This window comes from Strix uralensis, chromosome 18 (genome assembly GCF_047716275.1).
Source record: "Strix uralensis isolate ZFMK-TIS-50842 chromosome 18, bStrUra1, whole genome shotgun sequence".
NCBI classification, from domain to species: Eukaryota; Metazoa; Chordata; class Aves; order Strigiformes; family Strigidae; genus Strix; species Strix uralensis.
In genome coordinates, this window is record NC_133989.1 from 6450753 (window position 1) to 6471660 (window position 20908).

At 37.3% G+C, this 20908-nt stretch overlaps 1 protein-coding gene across 1 annotated transcript in view; it reads left to right on the top strand.

Moving 5' to 3' along the window:
- Nucleotides 1-823: 823 nt before the first annotated feature.
- Nucleotides 824-20908, top strand: part of CTCFL (CCCTC-binding factor like) — a 36167-nt gene continuing 16082 nt past the window's right edge. Inside the window, 13 exon segments of the mRNA XM_074888147.1 lie at nt 824-1441; nt 1762-2208; nt 3170-3383; nt 5060-5230; nt 5712-5845; nt 7796-7916; nt 9235-9384; nt 11178-11338; nt 11986-12005; nt 12007-12156; nt 12945-13069; nt 15329-15382; nt 19337-19436. Coding sequence (XP_074744248.1) covers nt 824-1441; nt 1762-2208; nt 3170-3383; nt 5060-5230; nt 5712-5845; nt 7796-7916; nt 9235-9384; nt 11178-11338; nt 11986-12005; nt 12007-12156; nt 12945-13069; nt 15329-15382; nt 19337-19436 — 2465 coding nt within the window.

A 20908-nucleotide genomic window follows, 5' to 3' on the forward strand; every position in this document is an offset into this window, starting at 1 on the left:
GTGGCCCTGCCAATGTACTTTTCATGGCTACATCCGTTGCAGTAATCAGAATCGCTGGCCTTTCCAATGGTGCCGTGTAGCACCTGCTATCTCAGACACCCAAAACACAGATATAGTAATAATGTCCCTGCCAAATTCAGTGGAAAAGGGGACACATGGTTCCTGGGTACCCGGCAGTGTTAACTGTGCTCAGAAACACACCATATAATATTGGCTTTGTGCAAAACACCAGCTTGTCTGATGGAATAATACAGCTAAACAGGCCAGTGGCATTTGCTGTTACTTTGTGCTAAGGATATTTCACAAATGCCAGTTTTAATGGGTGGGTTACACAACTGGTTAGGGGTTTTGTTTTGTTTAAAGTTCAGTACGTGGTTTAGCAGGATCTGGACCACGCTGGGCTATAGTCACTTTGCAATGTACTGTACTTTGCAACGCACTGAACTAATATTTAGAGATAAAGCTCCAAATCTGTCCTTTGCACTAGTGTACAATAGAGTATTAATAGTAAGTGGGCCTTATAAAATGTATGATGGCTGGAAATTGCTAGTCTAGAAGGGTACACAAGATTAAATGTTAAGTCTCTCAAATTGTACAAGTTACCTCAAAGCCATTTTTACAATGCCTATGGAGAACTCTTAAGTCTAAAACTTCTTGTTCTCATTGAATAACCAATCCTGGCCTATAGTGTAATGATGCTTATATATGGCTCTACTGCTTCTGCAAACGTACTTCAGCCAATTTTGTAAAATACTTCAGCTCCCAGGGTAAGCGATGCTGCGGCACTAGCAGCCAGCCAGCTCTTCAGCAGCACTCCAGCGCCATGGCACCCAGGCTGAAGTGTTTCCGCGAGAGAAACATGGGAAGTACTTCAAATGTTTTGCAAGCGGGGAAACCAATTGAGCTCAGCCCGTGGTCTCCAGCCAAGTGGGAGCAGAAGGTTAAGGGCCTACAATTAAGACCGAGAGATCTTCATCTAGGACTCGAGCGTGACAAAATGGCAGCGGCTTTTACAGAAGGCCCTGCTGCCGGGCCGCACGGACTTGCCGTGCCCTCACTGTGGGAAGGGCTCTTTGCTAAGCGTCGGGCACGGGCAGGCCTTGGGAGGTTCGCCCGTGTCAGGCCCTTGCACCCCTCAGGGAATTACCAGGTGAGGAGCCAGCTCTCCCCCACGGAAGACGCTGCTCACGAGTGGGTCTCCCGCCCCCGGCTGCGGCTGAGGGGGAGACTCCTCCCTGGGGGCGCGCCATCTTCCAACTCGCGGTGCACAAGAGGGACGGGGCCCCCCGACATAGAGCCCCTTCTCTGCCCGCCGTCCCCTGAGGGGAAGCCTCAGTGCACGGGCCACCATCGCTGCCCACCGGCTGCCGGGGCCGCCCGAACGCCCGCAACCCGGGGGCTGGGCCCGCCGCCGCCGGAGGAGCGCAGCGGCGGGCGGCAGGTGGGAACCTTCCCGCTGCGGGGCCGTGAGGTGGATTGGGGTGGGGGGACCCCCTGGCCGAGGAGCAGGGGGAGGTTCGGGGGGTGAGGGCCGGCCGGGCGGCGCTGGGAGTGGGGCTGCGGGCAGCGGTGGGCAGTGAGGCGGCGGGGGCGGTGCGCGGGCGAGCAGGACAGCGAGGTGGGCCAGGGGCTGGAGTGCGAGGCAGGGCTTGAAAGCCTGGGACTTGGCCTTGTTTTAAACCTCGCCTTTTGAACAGGTTCACTCAGCAACGTACGTGGCCTTAGGGCGGCTGGAGCCTTTCATCTAAATCGTGGACGCAGAAAAAAGCGGGGACAGAAGAGTGTGACGGGGACAGGGTAGCCCGAGTGAAGGAGAGGAGCAGTGCCAGTGACAACAGTGCGGGACTCGACATGCGGACGGGGGCAAGTCTCCCCCCAGAGCGGTGCCTGTCTCCTGAAGAGAGTGAAAAACACTTGCTGGCACTACAGACAGTGTGTCTGACGGCAGGGGAAGAGGATTTGGAGGGGGTCTGGCAGATAACTGCCCTCCCGCAGAAGGGGGTGGCGGGGGCCGGGGCAGTTGTGCCGCGGCCGGTGGAGCAGCAGGGTCAGGGTGTGCCGGCAGGCACGGCTCGAAGTGTGCGGGAGGGTATCTGTGGTTTTTATGACTTAGGGCTGACGCAGATTAACGTTTTGCAAGAAAAAGGGCAAGCAGAGAGTTCAGAAAGCAAGCCAACAGAGAAACCACCAGACATGCTACTGATTGAGGTACAAGTTCTGGATGTGGAGAAGATGGTGATACGTTAGCTTGTACTACCACACTGGTTTGGTTATGACTTTAATACTACTTTTTCTAGGCATTCAGATTTGTTGGACTTAAGTATCTAATCCTTTGTACAGATTTTTATAATGTCATCCCGTGTTTAAAAAGGCAAAAATTTAGCCTTTCTAGATGACCAACCTATTGAAATTCAGACAAGTTTTTAAATTCAGTTCTTCAGTTTGGTGCTGTTTGGTTTGACAGCCTAAATCTCTTAAGTAGCTTTAGACAATTTCCCTTCTCCTGAATTACTACAATACTGTAGTCCTTGTTGTTAAAGCTGGGTGTGTAATATGGTCTCATTTGAAATGCATTTTATTAAAAGGACATGCAAACATTGGTATTTATCCTATTAGTTTTATAATAATTTTTTTTTTCTTTTAAAGCTCATGTGCCACCCTAGATAATTTCTGAGGTATGGTCATATTTATCTAATGCAAAAGGTATCACAGCCTTGTTAATTGCCACATGACAAAGAAAGCATTGCAATTAGGCTGCGGAAGCCCTATATTAGTTTAGTAAAACACTGAGAGCATACTGTCTCGTAATTTCTTTTAAAAGGTAAATGTACTGAAATTAAATTTTTAAAAAATGAGGATATAAGTTTCTGTGTTCTCAGTGCTGTAATCTTAAAATGATGCTCTAAAATTTTATATAAAATTTTTAAGAGTTAGGGCTCAGTTTTAGTAATTGTTCACTTCCCAGTTAGGATGCTGTATGTTAAATGCCAATTTTTTGTTGCCGTTTTGCCCATCACTTTTAAGGCTGAAAATGAAAATGAATTAGTAGCTTGTATTTTGTTGATAGCTCCGTTATTTTGCCACTAGCTACTACCTTTGATTAAGGAAGTTGTAAAGTGTTTTATTTTTAAAATAGATTTACAGAGATAATGATGTGTTTGAAAATCAGGTCCAGCAACTGACCCCATCTGAAGAGGAGGGAGGAAAGGAACTTCTTTTCACTCTTGGGGAAACAAAGAGCCAGAGCTGCAATGCCAGTGATGATTTGTCAGACTCATGCGGTGAAGGCAAAGAGCAGGAATATGCAAGCCCATCAGAACAAACAGTTGCAAGAAATCCCAAGAATCTAAAATTTCGGATTTGTGCTCCACGTCAGAAAAAAGGTAAAAAGTTAATAAACTGTAGTTCATTTTTAGATAACATAAGTTAAGTTAGATTTTGAAGTGAGGTTGAAATTTTATATTAAATATTCACAGTGTTAATTAAGTTTAGATTAGGTTAAATCTAACATTCTGTGGAAATTTGGAAGAAGGAATAATATCCTTCAGCCATAAGTGATAAAAGATACTTGTTCTGGCTGATGTCATCTGTGGTGTGTTCAGGAGAGACATTTTGGATGGCATTTAGAAATTAATCGTATTTTGAACAGTATGTGGTATTTGAAACCTCCAGGGAGGTTTCAAAGTGAATACTGTATAAAATGCCTTTGAATAAACCTAGTAATTTACTTAGTCTTTTAGTTCCCTCATTCAGCTTCAAAACGTGCTTGTTCAGGGGTTTATGGATGAGTTTAAGAGGGTGGTACCAAGTTGCTGGCTGAAGGTAGTGGGCAAAAGTTATCTCCCAAAACCTAAGTTATAGAAAATGACTGATTTAAGATTTTAGAAACGTAAAAGTATGTTGCAGAAGTTAAGTATTGATTTAGAAAGGAATGTATAAGCAACTGTTTCCCTAGAAACTGTATGTGTATACTGTAAAAGTTGGATGACATCAGTAATGTTGAAGAGTCTGTAAATGTGTGTTTCATAGTATCTGGATATTAACGTATCTTGCCTGAGGTTGTTTAAAGTACGGCTATTTTACAAATAGTTAATGTCCTTGTTTTAGTTACTGTGTTTATAGGAAGCATATTTGAGCAGCTTTAACAAATCTAACAATGTTCTTTTGTGTGGGCATGAATCCACAATGAATAAATAATAAAGTGTTTTTGTTTGCTGTTATTGAAGTGTTAGCTGCACATCTCTGTGTGGTATAAAGCATTGTATAAAATACATTTTGGTCTCAGCATGAAAATCATTACAGAGAGTGCACTTGGGAGCTGAGACAACTGTTCTGGAAAGGCTCTTCAAATATGACGTATTTGCCATTTCGCAGTTTCAAATCTTCCTCAAAACTGAAAGTGTTGCACATATACTCTTAACTTGTTAAGCTCAAAAGAAATTCATTACTGCTGTGCCATGAACTTGGAAATGTTATGTAATCCAAAAAGCATAATTTTATCCTGTGATTTCTTCAAGGAATTGATCTTTTTTTCCTCAAATTCAACTAATAATTTTAAAGAGGTTTTTACATCATGATGTTTTTTTACATACACTTTATGGATTCAGCACTACCAGAAAGCTGAGAATAGCTTAACCTGCCATGTTCAAATCTTTGAACAAGCTTACTTAGTACTAATTATACAGTTGTCATCAAGAAATGTGTTGCACAGGTTGTAAGTGCCTTGATAAACCATGTCTTAATGATGCTAGCAAGAGAGGAAGTTTCATCCTGTCTTGGAGGTGAGAGCTAGGCTAGGAGTGAGGTTTCCTGGGATTAGGTTCTAAACTGTATGACTAACACATGGCACTATTTTTTGGGCAAATCACTTAAGTCTTAAATAGATACAATAATTTCTGACAGCTTGGTTTTTTGTAATGCATTTTCAAGTTCTTTTATGTAGAAGTATGAAGTAGTTTTACCCAAGTTAGAGGAACTGTGTTGGAATTGGTACTATTTTTTGAAAAAGTAGTCATTATTTTGTGGCTTGCACAATCTAAATATGTCTTTGTTCCCACAGGAGAAAAAGCAGTTTTCAGCTGTGGTTTGTGCACGTTCACCACACTCAGCATATCAAGTCTTGAGCATCATCTGAAAACCCATTCTGATGAGAAACGTCATGTGTGTCACCTCTGCCTTAAGGCTTTTTGTACAGTTACTCTCCTGCATAACCATGTGAATGTACATACAGGTATCTAATGTGTGAAAATACTTCATTTCACATGTTGTCTGCAAAATTTAATTAACAGGCAAATTACTTTGTCTTAAAGCTGTATTCTGTGATCATTTTGTGCTCAGAAGTTTCTCTGATTTTGTTTGGTGTTCCACACTAAAAAGACATGGTCTGTAGTTAGTAACTCTCAGTGTATGTAGTCATTTTATTTTTTTAAATACCATTCTAAAAATTTTTGTCAACTGAATTTTGACTTCAGTTGTGTCTGATTCTTGCGTGCATAATAGAATTTTTTGTGATATTTTCGTTTTGCTATATAACCATATGAAGCAAATTGATAAATCGTGTTTATAATAAACTTACAGTGTACCTTTATTGTATATAAAAATTCAGAATCTCGAAGAGGTTCTATTAAAAAATTGTGCATGTTGATTTAAGGCAGACAAATCATACTGCTGTGGTGTTAAATAAAATTCTAAGAAACGGTGTATTCTTACAGGGACCAGACCCTATAAACGCAGTGACTGTGATACGGCATTTGTGACCAGTGGTGAGCTTTCACGACATAGGCATTACAAGCATACTTTAGAAAAACATTTCAAGTGTTCATTGTGTAAATATTCTTGTGTAGAAGTAAGCACAGCCTTAACTGAATCTTTTGGGAGGGTTTGTAAGCTTTCACATACTAAGGTTTTAGTTACAACATTTTTGCGCAGATTTTTAACCTTGAGAAGTTTCTACTAAATTGGGACCTTCCTGTGCATATATTGTACTGACTATATCATCCTTGATTATTGTCAGATTTCTATAGGAGGTCAACTTAATACATTATAGAGGTAGTTGCAGATGTCACACTACAGTATTAATACTTGGCTTGTGATGTGGGTGGATATATGCATTCTGAATTGGGAGGAACCGCCAAACGTGTGGTTGCTGTAATGCTTCGGTACTGTGAAAAAGGACTGTAGAGACCGTAAAGGTCAGGATATCTGCTGGATCCCAGGAATCAGTGGCCCTTGTATAATAACATCGAAGCAAAGACCTCCAGGCTCTGCTAATGGCCTTGGACCACTCTGATGGGTTGAACTGCTCTGCTGTGTGACTGCAGTACGACTGCAAGACAGCTGATTACTAAAGCTTTGTAGTGACATGCATTTTATTTGTATGCACATCTTTTCATCCCCATCACCCCTCAGACAAGGAACAAGTAATCTGAAATCCTTGAATCCTTACTTTGTCCATGTAGTAATATTTATAAATGAGTTGCTTCAAATTAGTATTTGTACAATTATTTAGCTGTTTAAAACTAGTTACATTTTAAGGTGGTTTTTTTTTTAATTATAGTAGAATTGCTGCTAGGCAATACGTTTGTGTGAATTTGATCCTACAGAAGCATACTTGGTCCTCCTTTATTCTTCATTCCATATCCTGCAGGACAAGACTGGCTAATGTCTGCAATGAAGCTCATGTATTGTGTTTATACACTTGATGATGTTTGGTTTTTTTACAGGATTGAAATTTTCTTAATCTAGAAATAAAAAAGTTAGAGGCTGCCTAAGGGTTCACTTGGAAAAAATAGTCTTTCAGTCATGTACCTATGATTGAATCACTCAGTCACCTATGATTGAATCACTGTCACAGTTTAGTGGATATTCAGTATCTAAATTTTTTATGTGCTGTGTCCATATCTAAAGCTGTAAGCAAGCCTGAACTTTATTCCACGTACCTTATCTTATTAATTAGATTTTGGATAGCTTGCATCTTTAAAAACCTTGTCAGTTTATATTAAAGTATCCTATTCTTTCTCTTGGTTTGATAAGGAAGTATTCAGTACTCATTGCTGTTGCAGAGCTCTCACAAATATTACTGTAAGCTCTACCTGAATGACGAGAGCTGAAGGAGTTCCCTAGTAATACCATGCATATGATTTTACTTTTGTATAGCAAAGATTGGTTATCATGTTTAATTTTATTTAAGTGTAGGTTTATTTATGTAGGTTTGAATGGATCTAGCAGTGAATTCATTAAGTATGTTTATAAATGGAGGAATTGATCATTAGGTAACTCCTAATTTTAGTTTGCGTACCTACAATATTTATGTAGAACATATCACAAGAACAGTAAAAAAAAGTAGAATGAATTAAACTTTTGCCATGAAAGTGCTTGAAGACTTGAAGGTGAATAAAGGCTTTGGTTAATGAGTTTGGTCTTTCATTTATTTTCCTGAGTATTTTCAAAGAATTTTATGTTTGGCATATCCAGGTACCCTGAAGGTAGTAGGTATCCCCTTCAGCTGATTTTAAAATTCTAGTTTTTATGTTCTTATTATAAAATGTCTTATTTTGTTTATGTTTACACTAAACATGGAAGTAAGATCATCTGGGGAAAGAGTGCAGAAATGTTACCTAAACCCACAACGGGCTCATTGCACAGGAAAAAAGAGGCGGGGCAGGAGAGCACTAATTCTGGGACTGATGAAATATTAAAAATTGCAATAGATATATTTTGTAAAATTTCTTATATATTAATTGATTATGTCCCTAATGTAAATGTTACTGCAGAAAAGTTCTTATTTTTATACTAGGCAAGCAAAATGAAATGACGTACTCGCTCACACACAGGAGAGCGTCCTTATGCCTGTGACTTTTGCAGTTACACTAGCAAAGATGCTTATAAACTGAAAAGGCACATGGTAACTCATTCAGGTAGGACTCTGATGTAGTGATCAAGTCTGTGTCCTTAGGCCCTTAACACTCATAGAGTTAGAGTGAACTAATTTCAGACTCTAAAATTAGCACTTTTTTTCATTTGTGATTTTGAGTAAAAACATGCCTGAAAAGGTGTTGTCTTTCACTTTTCTGGATATGGCTGTTGGAAGTCTAGCTGTGCAGTGCTAGTAGTTACTGTCTGTATGTTCTTCCTAAACTTTTTTTATACTAGAAAAATACTTATGTGGTCTTGTTTTCTGCGGATCAAGTTGGCACTTTTATTTCTCAATTAGTTAATTTTATGTGGAGATATATCTGATGTGAGAGTTTAAAATGTCTGTTCAAAACATAGACATTGTTGTGGCCCCAAATTGCTAGTAATGAATTTGGTCAGCAAAGAATTAAATTGTTTTGACATTGAAAGCAGCGCATTCTGATCATGGCTCTGTAATGTGCATGCCTTCTGAGAAGGCAGTTAGTATCTATCATATACTTCAGGGTTTTACTTAGCATAATTATGATATGTAATGTATGTTATGATTAGTGTTTTAGTTTGAATTGAGAGTGTGAGAGTGTGGTTTGAATTAAGTCTTCCAGATATCCCCACTTATCATGCTTTGGTTCGTATCTTGAGGCAGTTTGGTGCAATTAAACCGAGTTCTTTTTTAATGAGAGTCAACAGAAGAGTCCAAACAGAAAAGTCCAAGAGTTATCCAGACTGGTAGGGACTTAGTCCACAGAACCAGTCTGAAGTTGGTTCAAAATCTGTGTGCATGTTGCGTCCTCAGCTCTAGCTGTTTCTCTCTTATTAGACTCTGTCAATTGACAGTGTTGTAATTTTTGATGATATTCACACTTGATGTGACTTTTTGGGGAAGAAAGGCAAGAAAATAATTTACGGCTTTCTTTTCCACCATTGTCAATGACTGGTGTTGAATCACTTTTATCATGATGTTGTTACAGCTGTTAACTTTCTTTCCTGGCACATTTGAGGATAATTCTGCATTTTTGTACACTCAAGACAGAATAGAAGTTAATTAAAAATAATTCTTTATTAATAGTTTAGAATAATATTAATGGCTTTATGCTTCATCAGTTTGCGGATTCTGGAAGCTAAGTTTTTGCATTGTAATCAGCTATGTCAACTTACATAAACTTATTTAGCCTTTTGTGCATTGTCAACTAACAGTAACATTTTGGTTGGTCTGGAGACTGTTGCTGTTAGAACATGGGTGTTGAGATCTGTGGGAATTTTGAATTTGTATCAGATAAGTAGAGTTTCTAAGTATATGTTATTTTAATATGTTTTTTATAGGTGAAAAACCCTATGAATGTTATGTTTGCCAGGCCAAATTCACTCAAAGTGGTACTGTGAAAATCCATATGTTACAGAAGCATGGAGAAAATGTGCCAAAATACCAGTGTCCACATTGTAGTATCTTTATTGCACAAAAAAGTGACCTGTGTGAGTTTAAAGGAAAAAATTGAAAATTAAATGTAGAGATAATTAGAGGTGAAATCTCTAATTTTCACTGCTTACAATGATACAAAATATATATGACTTTATATCATTGCAGAATTTTTCTATGGGAAATATATTTATTGTTTTACAGGTAAGTTCCTCCTGCAAGGAGATGTGGTGACATCTTGTGGTTGATGTTTTAATTTGTTTAAAATGCAAAGTAGCACTTCTTTTTTGGTTCAATACCGGTGGCATAGTGACCTTCTGTTTTTCAGTAAGAAGGTATCTCACAAAAATATATGTCCAGGTTGTACTGAAAAGTTTTTTCCTCAAAGCCACAGAAAATGGTCAGATCTGTATAAACCCATTTCAGTTCTCACGTTCTGTTTCTTTCTCAGCTCTAGTTGAAATGTGTATATGCGTCTAGCATACGAGAAACTAAAATAGATTGCATGTTTTAGTATATATGGTTTTTTGCATATACCAAATCAACTTTTACCTCTTAATCTAAAATTGTACTGTGTGTTTAGTTGCTGAGTGCATTGTCCTTGTAATTTAAAGAAATACATGTAATTGCATTAGTTAGTAAAGCGCAAGTTAACTTTTGACTTCACCAGTCCAGCAGACAATGGTTTTACTATGCTTCAAGCATTCAAAACTCTTAGAATTCTAAATTCTATTACATCAATATCAGAGATTATTTTTTGGCTATATAACACTCATGAAACATTGAAGGTGATACAGTAAGCTCAAATGTCTCTTAGTTAGTTGGGGTCTTTTCCCAGAATGCAAAGAACAGAATGAATTCTGAACATGAATTCATCTTCATTCTTTATGCAGATAATGGAATTTCTTGCTTTGCCAACAGTATCAAACAGTACTGATATACATACAGGTTGATACTGAAAATAAAAATTTATAATTGTAACTGAAAATATAAATTAAAATTTTTCCTTCTACAAATGACAGTTCTTGAAATATAAGCCATCGTGATTTTCTGGGAATGTTATATACTAAATTTAACCACTCTTGTTTGGAACAGTACTTGCTTCAAGTACCAGTAAAAGTTGTCCCTAGTCATACATTTCACATGTAAATTAATCTTCTTTTCAAGAAAATGGTTTTGTACAGATGAGAGTTTCATTAGTAAATCAGTGCATTAGAAATATAGCATATTTACTGTATTTGAGGCAATATAGCTGACTGATACCAAAAAAACCTATATAAAATTTTAAGTTTCTAGAAATATCTGAAAAAGCTATATTAAAAAAATATTTAGACATACAAAGATGCCTTTAGCATCTGTTTATATTTTAAAATAAAGATTCCATTGAAGTCTATTATGTATGTGAATGTAGAAGTGGAATTGTTACATATATACAATTTCTTTGTTCATGTATTTTTGCACTTTTCATTTTAATATGGTAAATACTACCTTGGATAGCATTTTCAAATTATTTTTTGTGTATAGACAAAAGCAGGCAGTTACCTGAGTTTTTTAAAGGATTTGATTTGTTAAATGATTTCCATTGAAGTCAGTAAGATTTAGGCTTTTAACTGCTTAATTTTGCTGGAAAGTTACAACATCGTGCTGCAACTTTAGTTATCTTAAACTAATTTGAAAAATTGCCTATTTGGTGATTTTACCCCTATTGCAGAGAGCACAGAAGGTTCTTTTTTATGTTTTCCTCTACAATGTGTGCATTACTCAGGGGTATGCACAGTCTAACTCTTGTTCAGAATTGTGGAAATCAAAAAGTTACCATTAAAATTAATTGCTTTTAATAACTGTTCAGGTATCCACTTGAGAAATCTGCATTCCTACATGGCAGTGGCAATTAAATGCAGTTACTGTGAAGCTGTTTTTCATGAGCACTCTGCTTTTATTCAGCACAAGAAGACTCATAGAAATGAAAAAAGATTCAAATGTGATCAGTGCAGCTACGCATGTATGCAGGTATTTAAATTCACTGAAAAATTCTTGCTTATTCAATTGATAGCTTGGCAAGGTAGGGTTGGCTTTGCAGTTATATTTACCTTAAGATAAAAACTTTCGTGACTGCAATCTAACTAAAATAGTGTAGTTATATTTATTTGCAAGATAAATGGTTCACAAATAAACAGTAAAATTGAAATGCTGGAAAGTCTGAAGCTATCTTCTTGATAAATCTTTTGTATGTGACCTGCTTAGAAGCATAAAGTAAGAGCAATCACTTTCTGTGACATTGTGATGAGAACAAAATATACTATTTGCACCTAAATGTGATTTTCAGCAGTGTCACAGAATAAATTCAGTCTGAACTGAAAATTTTATTTTAAAGAATACATTTAGGATAGCATTGCTTTGGCCTCGATATTTTGGAATATACCGTTGCTCCATTCTGATTATTTTCTCTGCTAACCTTAATAAGGTTAGGAGGAAAACCTCTGACCTTCTCGGAGTCAGTGGGCAGTATCCCAACGTGTTCTGCGGCATCTGCGTACAGTGAAGGATATTTAAGGAGTCTGTGCAACATCCTTGCGCTTTTCTGTGTGCCTGTGATTTTTTTTGAACACGTGTCATAGAGCTGGGTAGTTACGTTACAGATATTTTCTTTGTTTCAGGAACAATGCTTAATTGTACACCCATACAGGTGAGAAGCTCTTCACTTGCTTGTGCTGCAACAAAAGCTTTCAACAGGAGCAGCTTCTCAGTCTTCACTTTAGGAAGCACCATGATTCTAATATTAAGCCTACAGCTTATGAATGCCCTAAATGTGGTAAGGGCTATTCACTCTGGGTAAGATATTTCCTTCTAAGGAATCTCAGTGAGGTTATCTTTAGCTAAGTGTTGCAGATTGTATTGTCATGAAGGACTGAGAGTAAAAACTAGTGTACTGGCTGGAATGTTAACTCCTTAATGCTAAGCCAGCACAACTTGTTTGTTTTCTCTCCCAAACCTCAAATTGGGGGATTAATAAAGAACTTTATAGTATTCCTGTTTAGGTAGAAAATATCTGCCACATCATATTTTCAGGGTTGGTACTGGTTTGTACAATCCAGTATTGAAGTTACTGTTTAATACAGTATTCATCTTAAAACAAATAAAAAGGCAGTATGGAGGTGTGAATTTTAAGACAAATAAAAGAACTTGGAAAGATAATTGAAGTGAAAGAGTTCTAGGACCACTTCAGCAAGGAAAATAAGAAATTATTATTCACTTCTTCAAAACCAGATGCGGTGAGAACATATCTCTGGTTTTGGGTTAACTGTGCACACTTCTACAGTAAATGTAACCTTTTTTCCACATACAGATTTTACATGTAAAACTTTATTGCTTATTCAGGAACCAGAAAATGATAAATTTGATTTTATACCCACCAAATGGCAATGTTCCTTTAAAGCAGAATTCTAATATGTATTCTGGAAAATCTTCAGGAGTTTTATGGAGGTTGTTAACTAAGTCAGCCTTTCACTTAGCGTTCCAAAATTTGTCAGTCAGAACCATATTTGTTTTTTGTGTGTGTGTTAAATTGCTTACATACATTAATATTTGATTCATATATTTATGCTTCATTATGCTAACAAAATAATATGCATAAGCATGCTGAAAATTGTGGATTGGTGAGGGCAAAAACTGCTACACCCAGAAAAAGGAGCAAGGGCAAAAATAAAACCCGTGAGAACCCAAAGCGTGTTGAGCAAGAAGGTAATCAGCGAATAAATAGAATTTAATCATGTAAATTAGAATCAAGAATAAAAGGCTAAGGCAGTGAATCTCCCCTGCTGTTTAATTACTGTTTCACAATGAAGCTAATTTAAGTGCTAATAATGGAAGAATACTTCAGAACAGTCTTTACTGTGTGTCAGAAATCCTTGTCATCTGAGTTGGGTCATTACTCAGGTACCCGTTCTGGGGCTTCTGTTCCCTTGCTCCTGCAGACCTCTTTCTAAACTCCGTGCTTAGCAGTGCTTACAAATGTGTTTGTCTTTTCCTTTTTACAAATTCCCTTTGCTTTTATAAAGGAGGACGAAACACATCATTACTGAGTTGAGCCATAGTGAGTTTTCTTAAGAGCTCATGATTTATACTGCTTTAATGCATTCTAGATGGAAAACTTCAATTTCAGAACTCAGATTGCATGTTAATCACAAAAGATCTAGCACGTCTTAATAAAGAAATTGTTCATCTTTCAGACCAGATAGTGATCAAATAATAATAAAAATGCTACTGATTTAAGTAGCTAGAGTCATGCTTCTGTTGTACTGCAGAGGTGATCAGGCCAGTTTATAGAGCTCTTGGTTCAGCATGTCTTTGTAATCACAAACTCGCTTGTAATTACTTAGTGTTACTCATTGTGGATAGCTCTTGAGCACTGAGCATTTATTTTGTAAACTTCAGTATAAACCAAAAGATGGCCCATAGTTTATATCTTTCCATCTCTTCCTTCTGCTTCCTCATCTTCTCTCATTAGGTTAAGATTCCCAGAAAGTGAGTAAGTCCAGGTTTTGGCATGCCGAAACGATAGACAATTGGTCAGTTGATGTCTTGTCGGCAAGAACTACACAGCAATAAGTGAAGTGCCTTTTCTGTCTGGGTTACACTAGTACATTCCCGATACAATCATTTATGTTTAATCTTATTTGCAACTTTAAAAACATACAAAGTAATTTTTTTTATTCTTTCAAATCTTAGCCTGTCACCACATGCGTAGTAATATTCTAGCAGTTTCACCGTACAGTCTGTTTGACCTAGAGGTGTCTGCTCATAATTTCGTTGATGTGCATTTCTGCTGAATTAGACAAAGCACAATATACGATACTCAGTTAGGTCAGTCCATGGGCAGGAACCCTGTATCCTCGTGCATCCTGCCTTCCCTTTGTCTGTTTGATCTAATGCTGAATCTCTGCACCGTTGCAGGGTGAGAGCTGGTCATACGTTTCTGAGGTCGTCACCAGGGCCAAAAAAATAGCCTGACCAGAATATCCTGTCATGTTTTGCCCCTCTGCTTCCCAGATGCTGTTTGAAAGCCATAGTAGTCTCCTTGATAGGATTCTTCAGGTGATTTTTTTGGAATAAGAGACAAGAATGGAGATATATCTAAGGTCTAGGTGTCCTAAAACCTTACATTTTGGTATATCAGATTGTATCTATGCTGATTTCTGGCCAGTGACACTGAGATAAAATTTGACATAGTGAGAAGAAGAAATGGAGCTTTTCTGAATCTAATGAATATATATTAGCAGCTGAGTTTACATTAGCATTGACACTTCTATTTTCACTGGTAAGGCTGTAATGGTATGGTTAGAAAGAAATGTTACAGCTGCAGTGTTTATGTTTTTGCAATAATTAGATTTTGCTGTTTATTAATGTTTTTCTACGTGCAAACAATTTTTTTGATATCTTGCAGATACCTTCATCTGAAAGCTTGATTTTCTAGAGCTAAGATAATGTGTCTTTAGATGTTGTTCAGGCAGATACTCAGTCCATTTTTTGACTCACACAAATATTAGAAATTTCTGTGCTGTTTCCAGAAGGTTTTTTCTCAAAGTTGACATTTGCAAGTACATGTATCACTGTCCACTTCTTGCACAACATGCAGGGGCCTGTGGGATTCTGTATGTGGCTTTACAAATGATTTCTTGTGTGACTGGTGCTGTCAATGATTTGCTGTTACTAATAATTAAAAAAGAGAATGCATGTATAGGAGAATTAAATTTCCAGTTAAATAATGCTTAGTTTTCCTCTGATAAGAATACTGTGGGTTCTACTCACTAACATGGCTTGGAATGTTAATATTCAACATAAAATATATTCATTCTCCAAATAAACTGTAAGATAAAAGATACACTGTTGTTATATATTGGCAGTATTTTGTCCACTAAATTAAATTGCCTATTTGTTAAATTTATTGAAATACTTGTTTTTCTGGTTAATCATCACAATATTTAATTTTTTTTTTCAAAGTTGATCTGGAATTGTCCCAGGATGTCTCCACTGTGAAAAATGAACATTGTACCAGTGAGATTGTTCCTGTTTTAGACAGAATAGAAACAGTAGTGCCAAGAGAACAGAAAACAGAAATGACTTGTGAAATGATTCTCAACATGATGGACAAGAAACGCACAAACAGACTCTGGTCTTCCTTGTTTTCACTGGTTGTAACTGACTAGTTTGAAGTGTGTAACTGTGTCCAGTTAGGAAGTTGGAAAAGGTGCTGGTTGAATGCTGTTGAAGCCCTTCTGTGCTCATTTTTCTTCTTGCAATTTCTGCTGCGTAACCTAAATAACATTGCTGAAGTGTGAAAGTTGTAGGGAACCTTCACCTCTTTTGTTACATACGTGTACATACAGAATGAAGAAAAAGCTAATTTCAGAGTAATATATGAAAAAGTAGATAGGTTTGTTTCACCTTGCATTTAATTTTTCTTCCAGGTTTACTCATACTGATCTGAACCAAATTTATTCCTCAGTAGCTCTATAGAATTGAGAGCTGCATGAACTTCAGTCTAGTTATACTTTCCTGAGGTGAGCACATGAAAGGCAATGATTTTTTAATGCAAGGAACATTTACTAAATCTTTCTGTAAACAGGTTTGTTTCTAATAAAATTCACAATGCTAAAATACAGTTTTGTGCTAAAAAAGTACAGGGGTTTATGCCCCATACTTCTAGTAATTAATGTTATTAGCTCCATTCTCTTTTCCCAGTGGTTTTCGATAGGTATAAAGTCATTATCTTCAGAAGAGTTCCTTCAGTTTTACATGAGCGTGGAAAATGGTGGTAGAAGTAGATCCCTTTTTGGCTTGTTACAGTATTAAGTTCCTGCAAGCTTTGGGTTATGGTTTCACAGCTGGATGATGCTGCCTGTTCTGTCTTTTTCCCCATGTCCTGGGCATAATTTTCTTTCTTCCCTCTTACTTCAGCTCTAGCAACCATATGGCTGTAGGGTGAGTTGGATCAGCATGCAGATCTGAATAGAAACTAATCTTTTGTCTTTGTTTTGGTCAGATCAGTTAGCTGGACAGACATAGAGCTGCATGACAAAAATGAAGCAGCAGCAAGCAGCAGTGTGCTGGTGTAGAAGAGTGTGCGGGGCCACCCCTTTCTGGGAATGCGTAACTTTCTGTCACCTTCAGCTGACTATTTTTTGAGTGCAGGTGGTAGCTATTTTGTTCCCCCCTCCTTCCCCTTTAAATAGCCTTATTGCAAGTGTTTCCATGTAAGGTTGTGATCATACATTTAGCACTAGATCCAAAATACACCCATGACTTTGATTTTAATTAGGTCTTCAATAAAGCACACTTGTATTATTTAGGAAAGTTCATGTTTATAGTACATTTAAGAATCAGAGAAATTTTAACTGTCAAATACAATTACCTAACTTTTTTTAGGTTATAAGAACTACTGGGTTTACTTCTTAATTAATAATTACTATACTTAGAGTAATTACAGTAAGTACTATTGATTTTTATGATTAGTTACAATTATTGCAATTGCCATTTATGTAGTGTTCACTCATTTTTTTTTGTCATTTATAATTAATACTTGGAAGCCTGTTCATAAAATCTTAAATACTATTAAAATATTCATCTTTAATGCTGCTATTCTTATGTTACGTTTCATTATAAATAAGCACTAGCTTTACTAGCCAATTTTGCTATCAGGTCATGTAACAAGTAAATAATTTTAATTAAAATGCCAAACCCTTATCCTAATTTCAAGATTAACATCTGTCTTTAACCTCATTATAAATATGATACAGAATTCGACCAGTATAAAATTGTTTGGGTTTGCATGTTGAGTAAGCTGTGTTTGCTAGTTATGCTGATATGATCAGGGGCAGTAAATTCTGCTGTGTGCTGTGCATTCCAGGTGAACTGCAGTTTGAGATCTAAAGACTGGAACTTTTAACTTCTGTTACTTTGAAAAGTCTGTTAAAAATGAAAGCATAGTTTTTGCCAGTTAGTATATTAAATGAACAGCTTTACCCTATACTTGATGTCTACATGCTTGTTCTTCTAGGATGACTTTTTTAATTCAGCAGCTGTTCTGCTGTTAACGTGACCCAAACCAATGGCGGGCTTGGGAGCTTTAACTGTCTCGTGGTGTCTTAAGTATCTCCATGCACATGGCGAGGAGATAAGGATGTTAGTGAGAGACACTTGCTGTCTTACAAGAGTAAATGATTCAATTTTAGAAGATACAGACCACTGTACACTAAAAGGCCTCATCAAGACATTAATCAATCAGCCTAATCAAATATATGACCGGGAATTATCACTTCGGTAATAAAGACCTCATTCAGCTTTGTAGTGTATGCTTCTAGCAGTCACTGAGAAGTCAGCGTATCTGAATTCATCAAAATTGCCCATTGGTTTTGTCCTCCTTCCATTATAATGGTGTTATTTGGGTGTTTAATAAAAGTTCATAATTATTGTTTTGTGTCCGTTTTCATAATGGTAATATTTATCCAGTTTTAGTAAGTTAATAATTTGTTCTGGCTGCCTTATCAATCACAGGACTTAAGGATACTTTTGTCAATGATAATTGCTTAAATAATGTTGACTTCATTCTTGTGCTGTTTCCATTTGTGTCATAAATTCTAAGCAGCAGATTTCTTTATTAAAATTCATTTTAGAAGTTGTATAAACGACTTAATCAATTTTCTCAATATATATTGTTCATTTGAATTGTTAATAACACAGCTGACTCATTTTGTGCTGACAAGTAAAAATCAGACTACATAAAGTGGAATATGAATGTAATGAAAGATCTTGTTCTCTCTGAACTTGCAAAATGATTATTTAAGTAGTTAGAAGCTAGAAATGGGTCCTTTCGGAAATCAAGAAAGAATGCTTTGACCTCTTCAGGAGTCATTCCTAGTGGTCTCGTGGTTTTTAACTTCATGATTAAGAATTTGCATTACTATGGCTTTCAGATGTTTATTTTAGAGGGATAATTTAATGATATTATTCACATATTTTAGACCAGTACACGCCTATTACTATCTTTAAAACAGTACATGTCCTGAACAGATGCCAATTTTAAAATATTACAATTTACTAATAATGGAGGAGTTGTTAAATATATGGAATGTTTCATATCATGAAACAGATAATACTGAAGTATTCTATAGTATTCTTTAACACTGTTCTCAGATAATCCAGTTATTTGGAAAAGATTCCTACGTAAGAGGTAGCATGCATTCTGAGTTTCCTCTGCAAGCAGAAATTGTCTACGCTTTAAATAGTTAATGTGTGAGGAGAAGTACAGTTTCTGCACAGGCACATGTAACACATCATACCCAGTAGATAAAAGCAGAGAAAGAGTGAAAACAGTACTTTGGATACATTTTTACTGATAAGTCTCTATAATATAACTGAGACCTTGAAGCACAGTAACTTCAATGATGCTGATAGGTGGCATATGAGGCTGCAAAAGTAAATACATTTTGATGAATCGATTAGAATGAATTGTCTTCTGAAACTTGGAATTGTTCCCCAAAAAATCCTAGAATCTGCCAAGGAGAGGAAGAAAAGTAGCTATTGTCAGCAGGAGTGGGGCTGTAAGTTGGAACGCGTGCTTGCATGAGAGCGTGTAATTAAGCATTGTGCTGCGAGCTGATGGCTGATGAGGTAATTAGAGCAGCTCCCTGTAGATGGCAGTACATGTTCACTTCTGTTGAAGCAGGCAGCAGAGCAAATGCATGCCAAAGGTGCTTTGATTTTTTTGTCGTAGTCTTGCCCTGGTGAGGTATCTTGCTCATGATGTTGTGCGTGCCAGGTCTATATAAAAAGAGTTCTTTGTAGCTTTTTTTTTTTTCCTTAGCAGGGTAGTAAGTCCTAGTGTCACCACAAAGTGTAGTCATTGCTGCCAGGAAAGAGGATGGGGTGTGCCTGTCTGTCTTTGCTGAAGCACAGGATGGGATGGGGCTGCCCTGTTGCTACTGAAATGGGCGTCCGTGCCCAGTGCAGCGGTCACCGACGGCGATGCCTCGCCAACGCTCCACGTGCCTTCGCTGTGTTTGTCCCCTGCCCTGGCTTCCTTGGCTGAGTTGGCTCAAAGAAAGGTTAGGTGAGTGCCACCAGTGTCAAGGGAGGTGTAGGGAGTGTGCACTGGGGGAGTGTTAATATATTTTCTGTTGCTGATAAATAATTTTAACATATCATGTAAAATTATTATTTAATGATAATTTAAGATGTTTATCTAAGACATCTGTAGTTAAAGAGATTTTAGGGCTTTTAACATGCAACAGGTTGGTTAGACAAATTTTGAAAGTCCTTTAAGGTAAGGTAAAGTGTGCACACAGGCCATGAGAAGTGATCTGGCCCTTCATAAAAGGGTGAGCTTGTCAACTCCTGTAGATTTCTTCTGTATTTTCTCCAGGTTAAGCTTTGGCACAACAGTGTAGAAATAGTGCACAGTCAGTGACACCACAAGGACTAGGTCTGTGCATGCCATGATGTATGATTTTACCATGAGATGATCTTTACTCATTGTCTAAGCATTATTCTAGTAGCGTAGATGAAGAAACAGTGGATTTCCAGCTGATTTCCATTTTTGTGAATGTTCCAAGAAATTTTCTTGAACTGTCATCATTAAGTTCCTGCCATCCTCTCCTTCGTATCCAAACGAATCTTTTTCCTGTCTTTCAGATCTTTTTGCTGATTACCAAGTCTGGATTAGGGAAAGATGTCTGCTGTCTGTCAGTACATCTATTGAAGATCTTTGCCATCATTACTTTTTTGTTAGTTAAAATGAATTTGGTTATTTAGCAATATTGCAACTATACTGCAAAGATAACTGACAAGAAGTTAACAGATGGGAATTTAAATTTGTTGTTGTGAGGAAGCCTAGCTGTCTCTCTCAACCATAGCTATGGTGTCTCCATTGTACAGAAAAGAAAGATGATACACAGAACATAATTAATCTCTGATTTAATCCTCTTGCCTTCAGGAGCAGTGAAGCCCACTGATGATACAGTATGCTGCTGCTTATTGCTAGTTTAATCTCACTGAACTAGAAATAGAAACTTGGGGTATTGCAGTATGTAATGATTAAGTTACATTAGCAGAAGGTGGTAAGCAAACAGGTAAGGACCTAATGACATTAAGCCAGTGCTGGTAATCACTTCCAGAGACATTAAACTCAGAGTATTAAAACTGAAATACCATTTATGACGTCTTAAAGGTCAGCACTTAAGATGACATGAAGGCACTATGGCAGCATGGCTAGCAGCCATGGGCAGGAGTGGTGGTATAGCATCTCATAGGGAGGAAATGCTCATCTGGTGGCAACTGGAAGGTTCATAAAGGAGACACAGACTCCATAGTCTTAAGACCTTTCTAAAGTAGAGTAAAATGAATAACATTTTCCTTTGACAGCCCCTTTTGCTGTCTTTCCCACTGAATGTAAGCTCACTCCATGGGGTCACTAATGTATGACTGAATTACAGTGTTGTATATGGCTCTAACAGTAACTTCCACTCGCACAGTTTAATACCTATTTTTTGTTTTGTTTAAGAAACTGAATGTGCATTTGAAAGC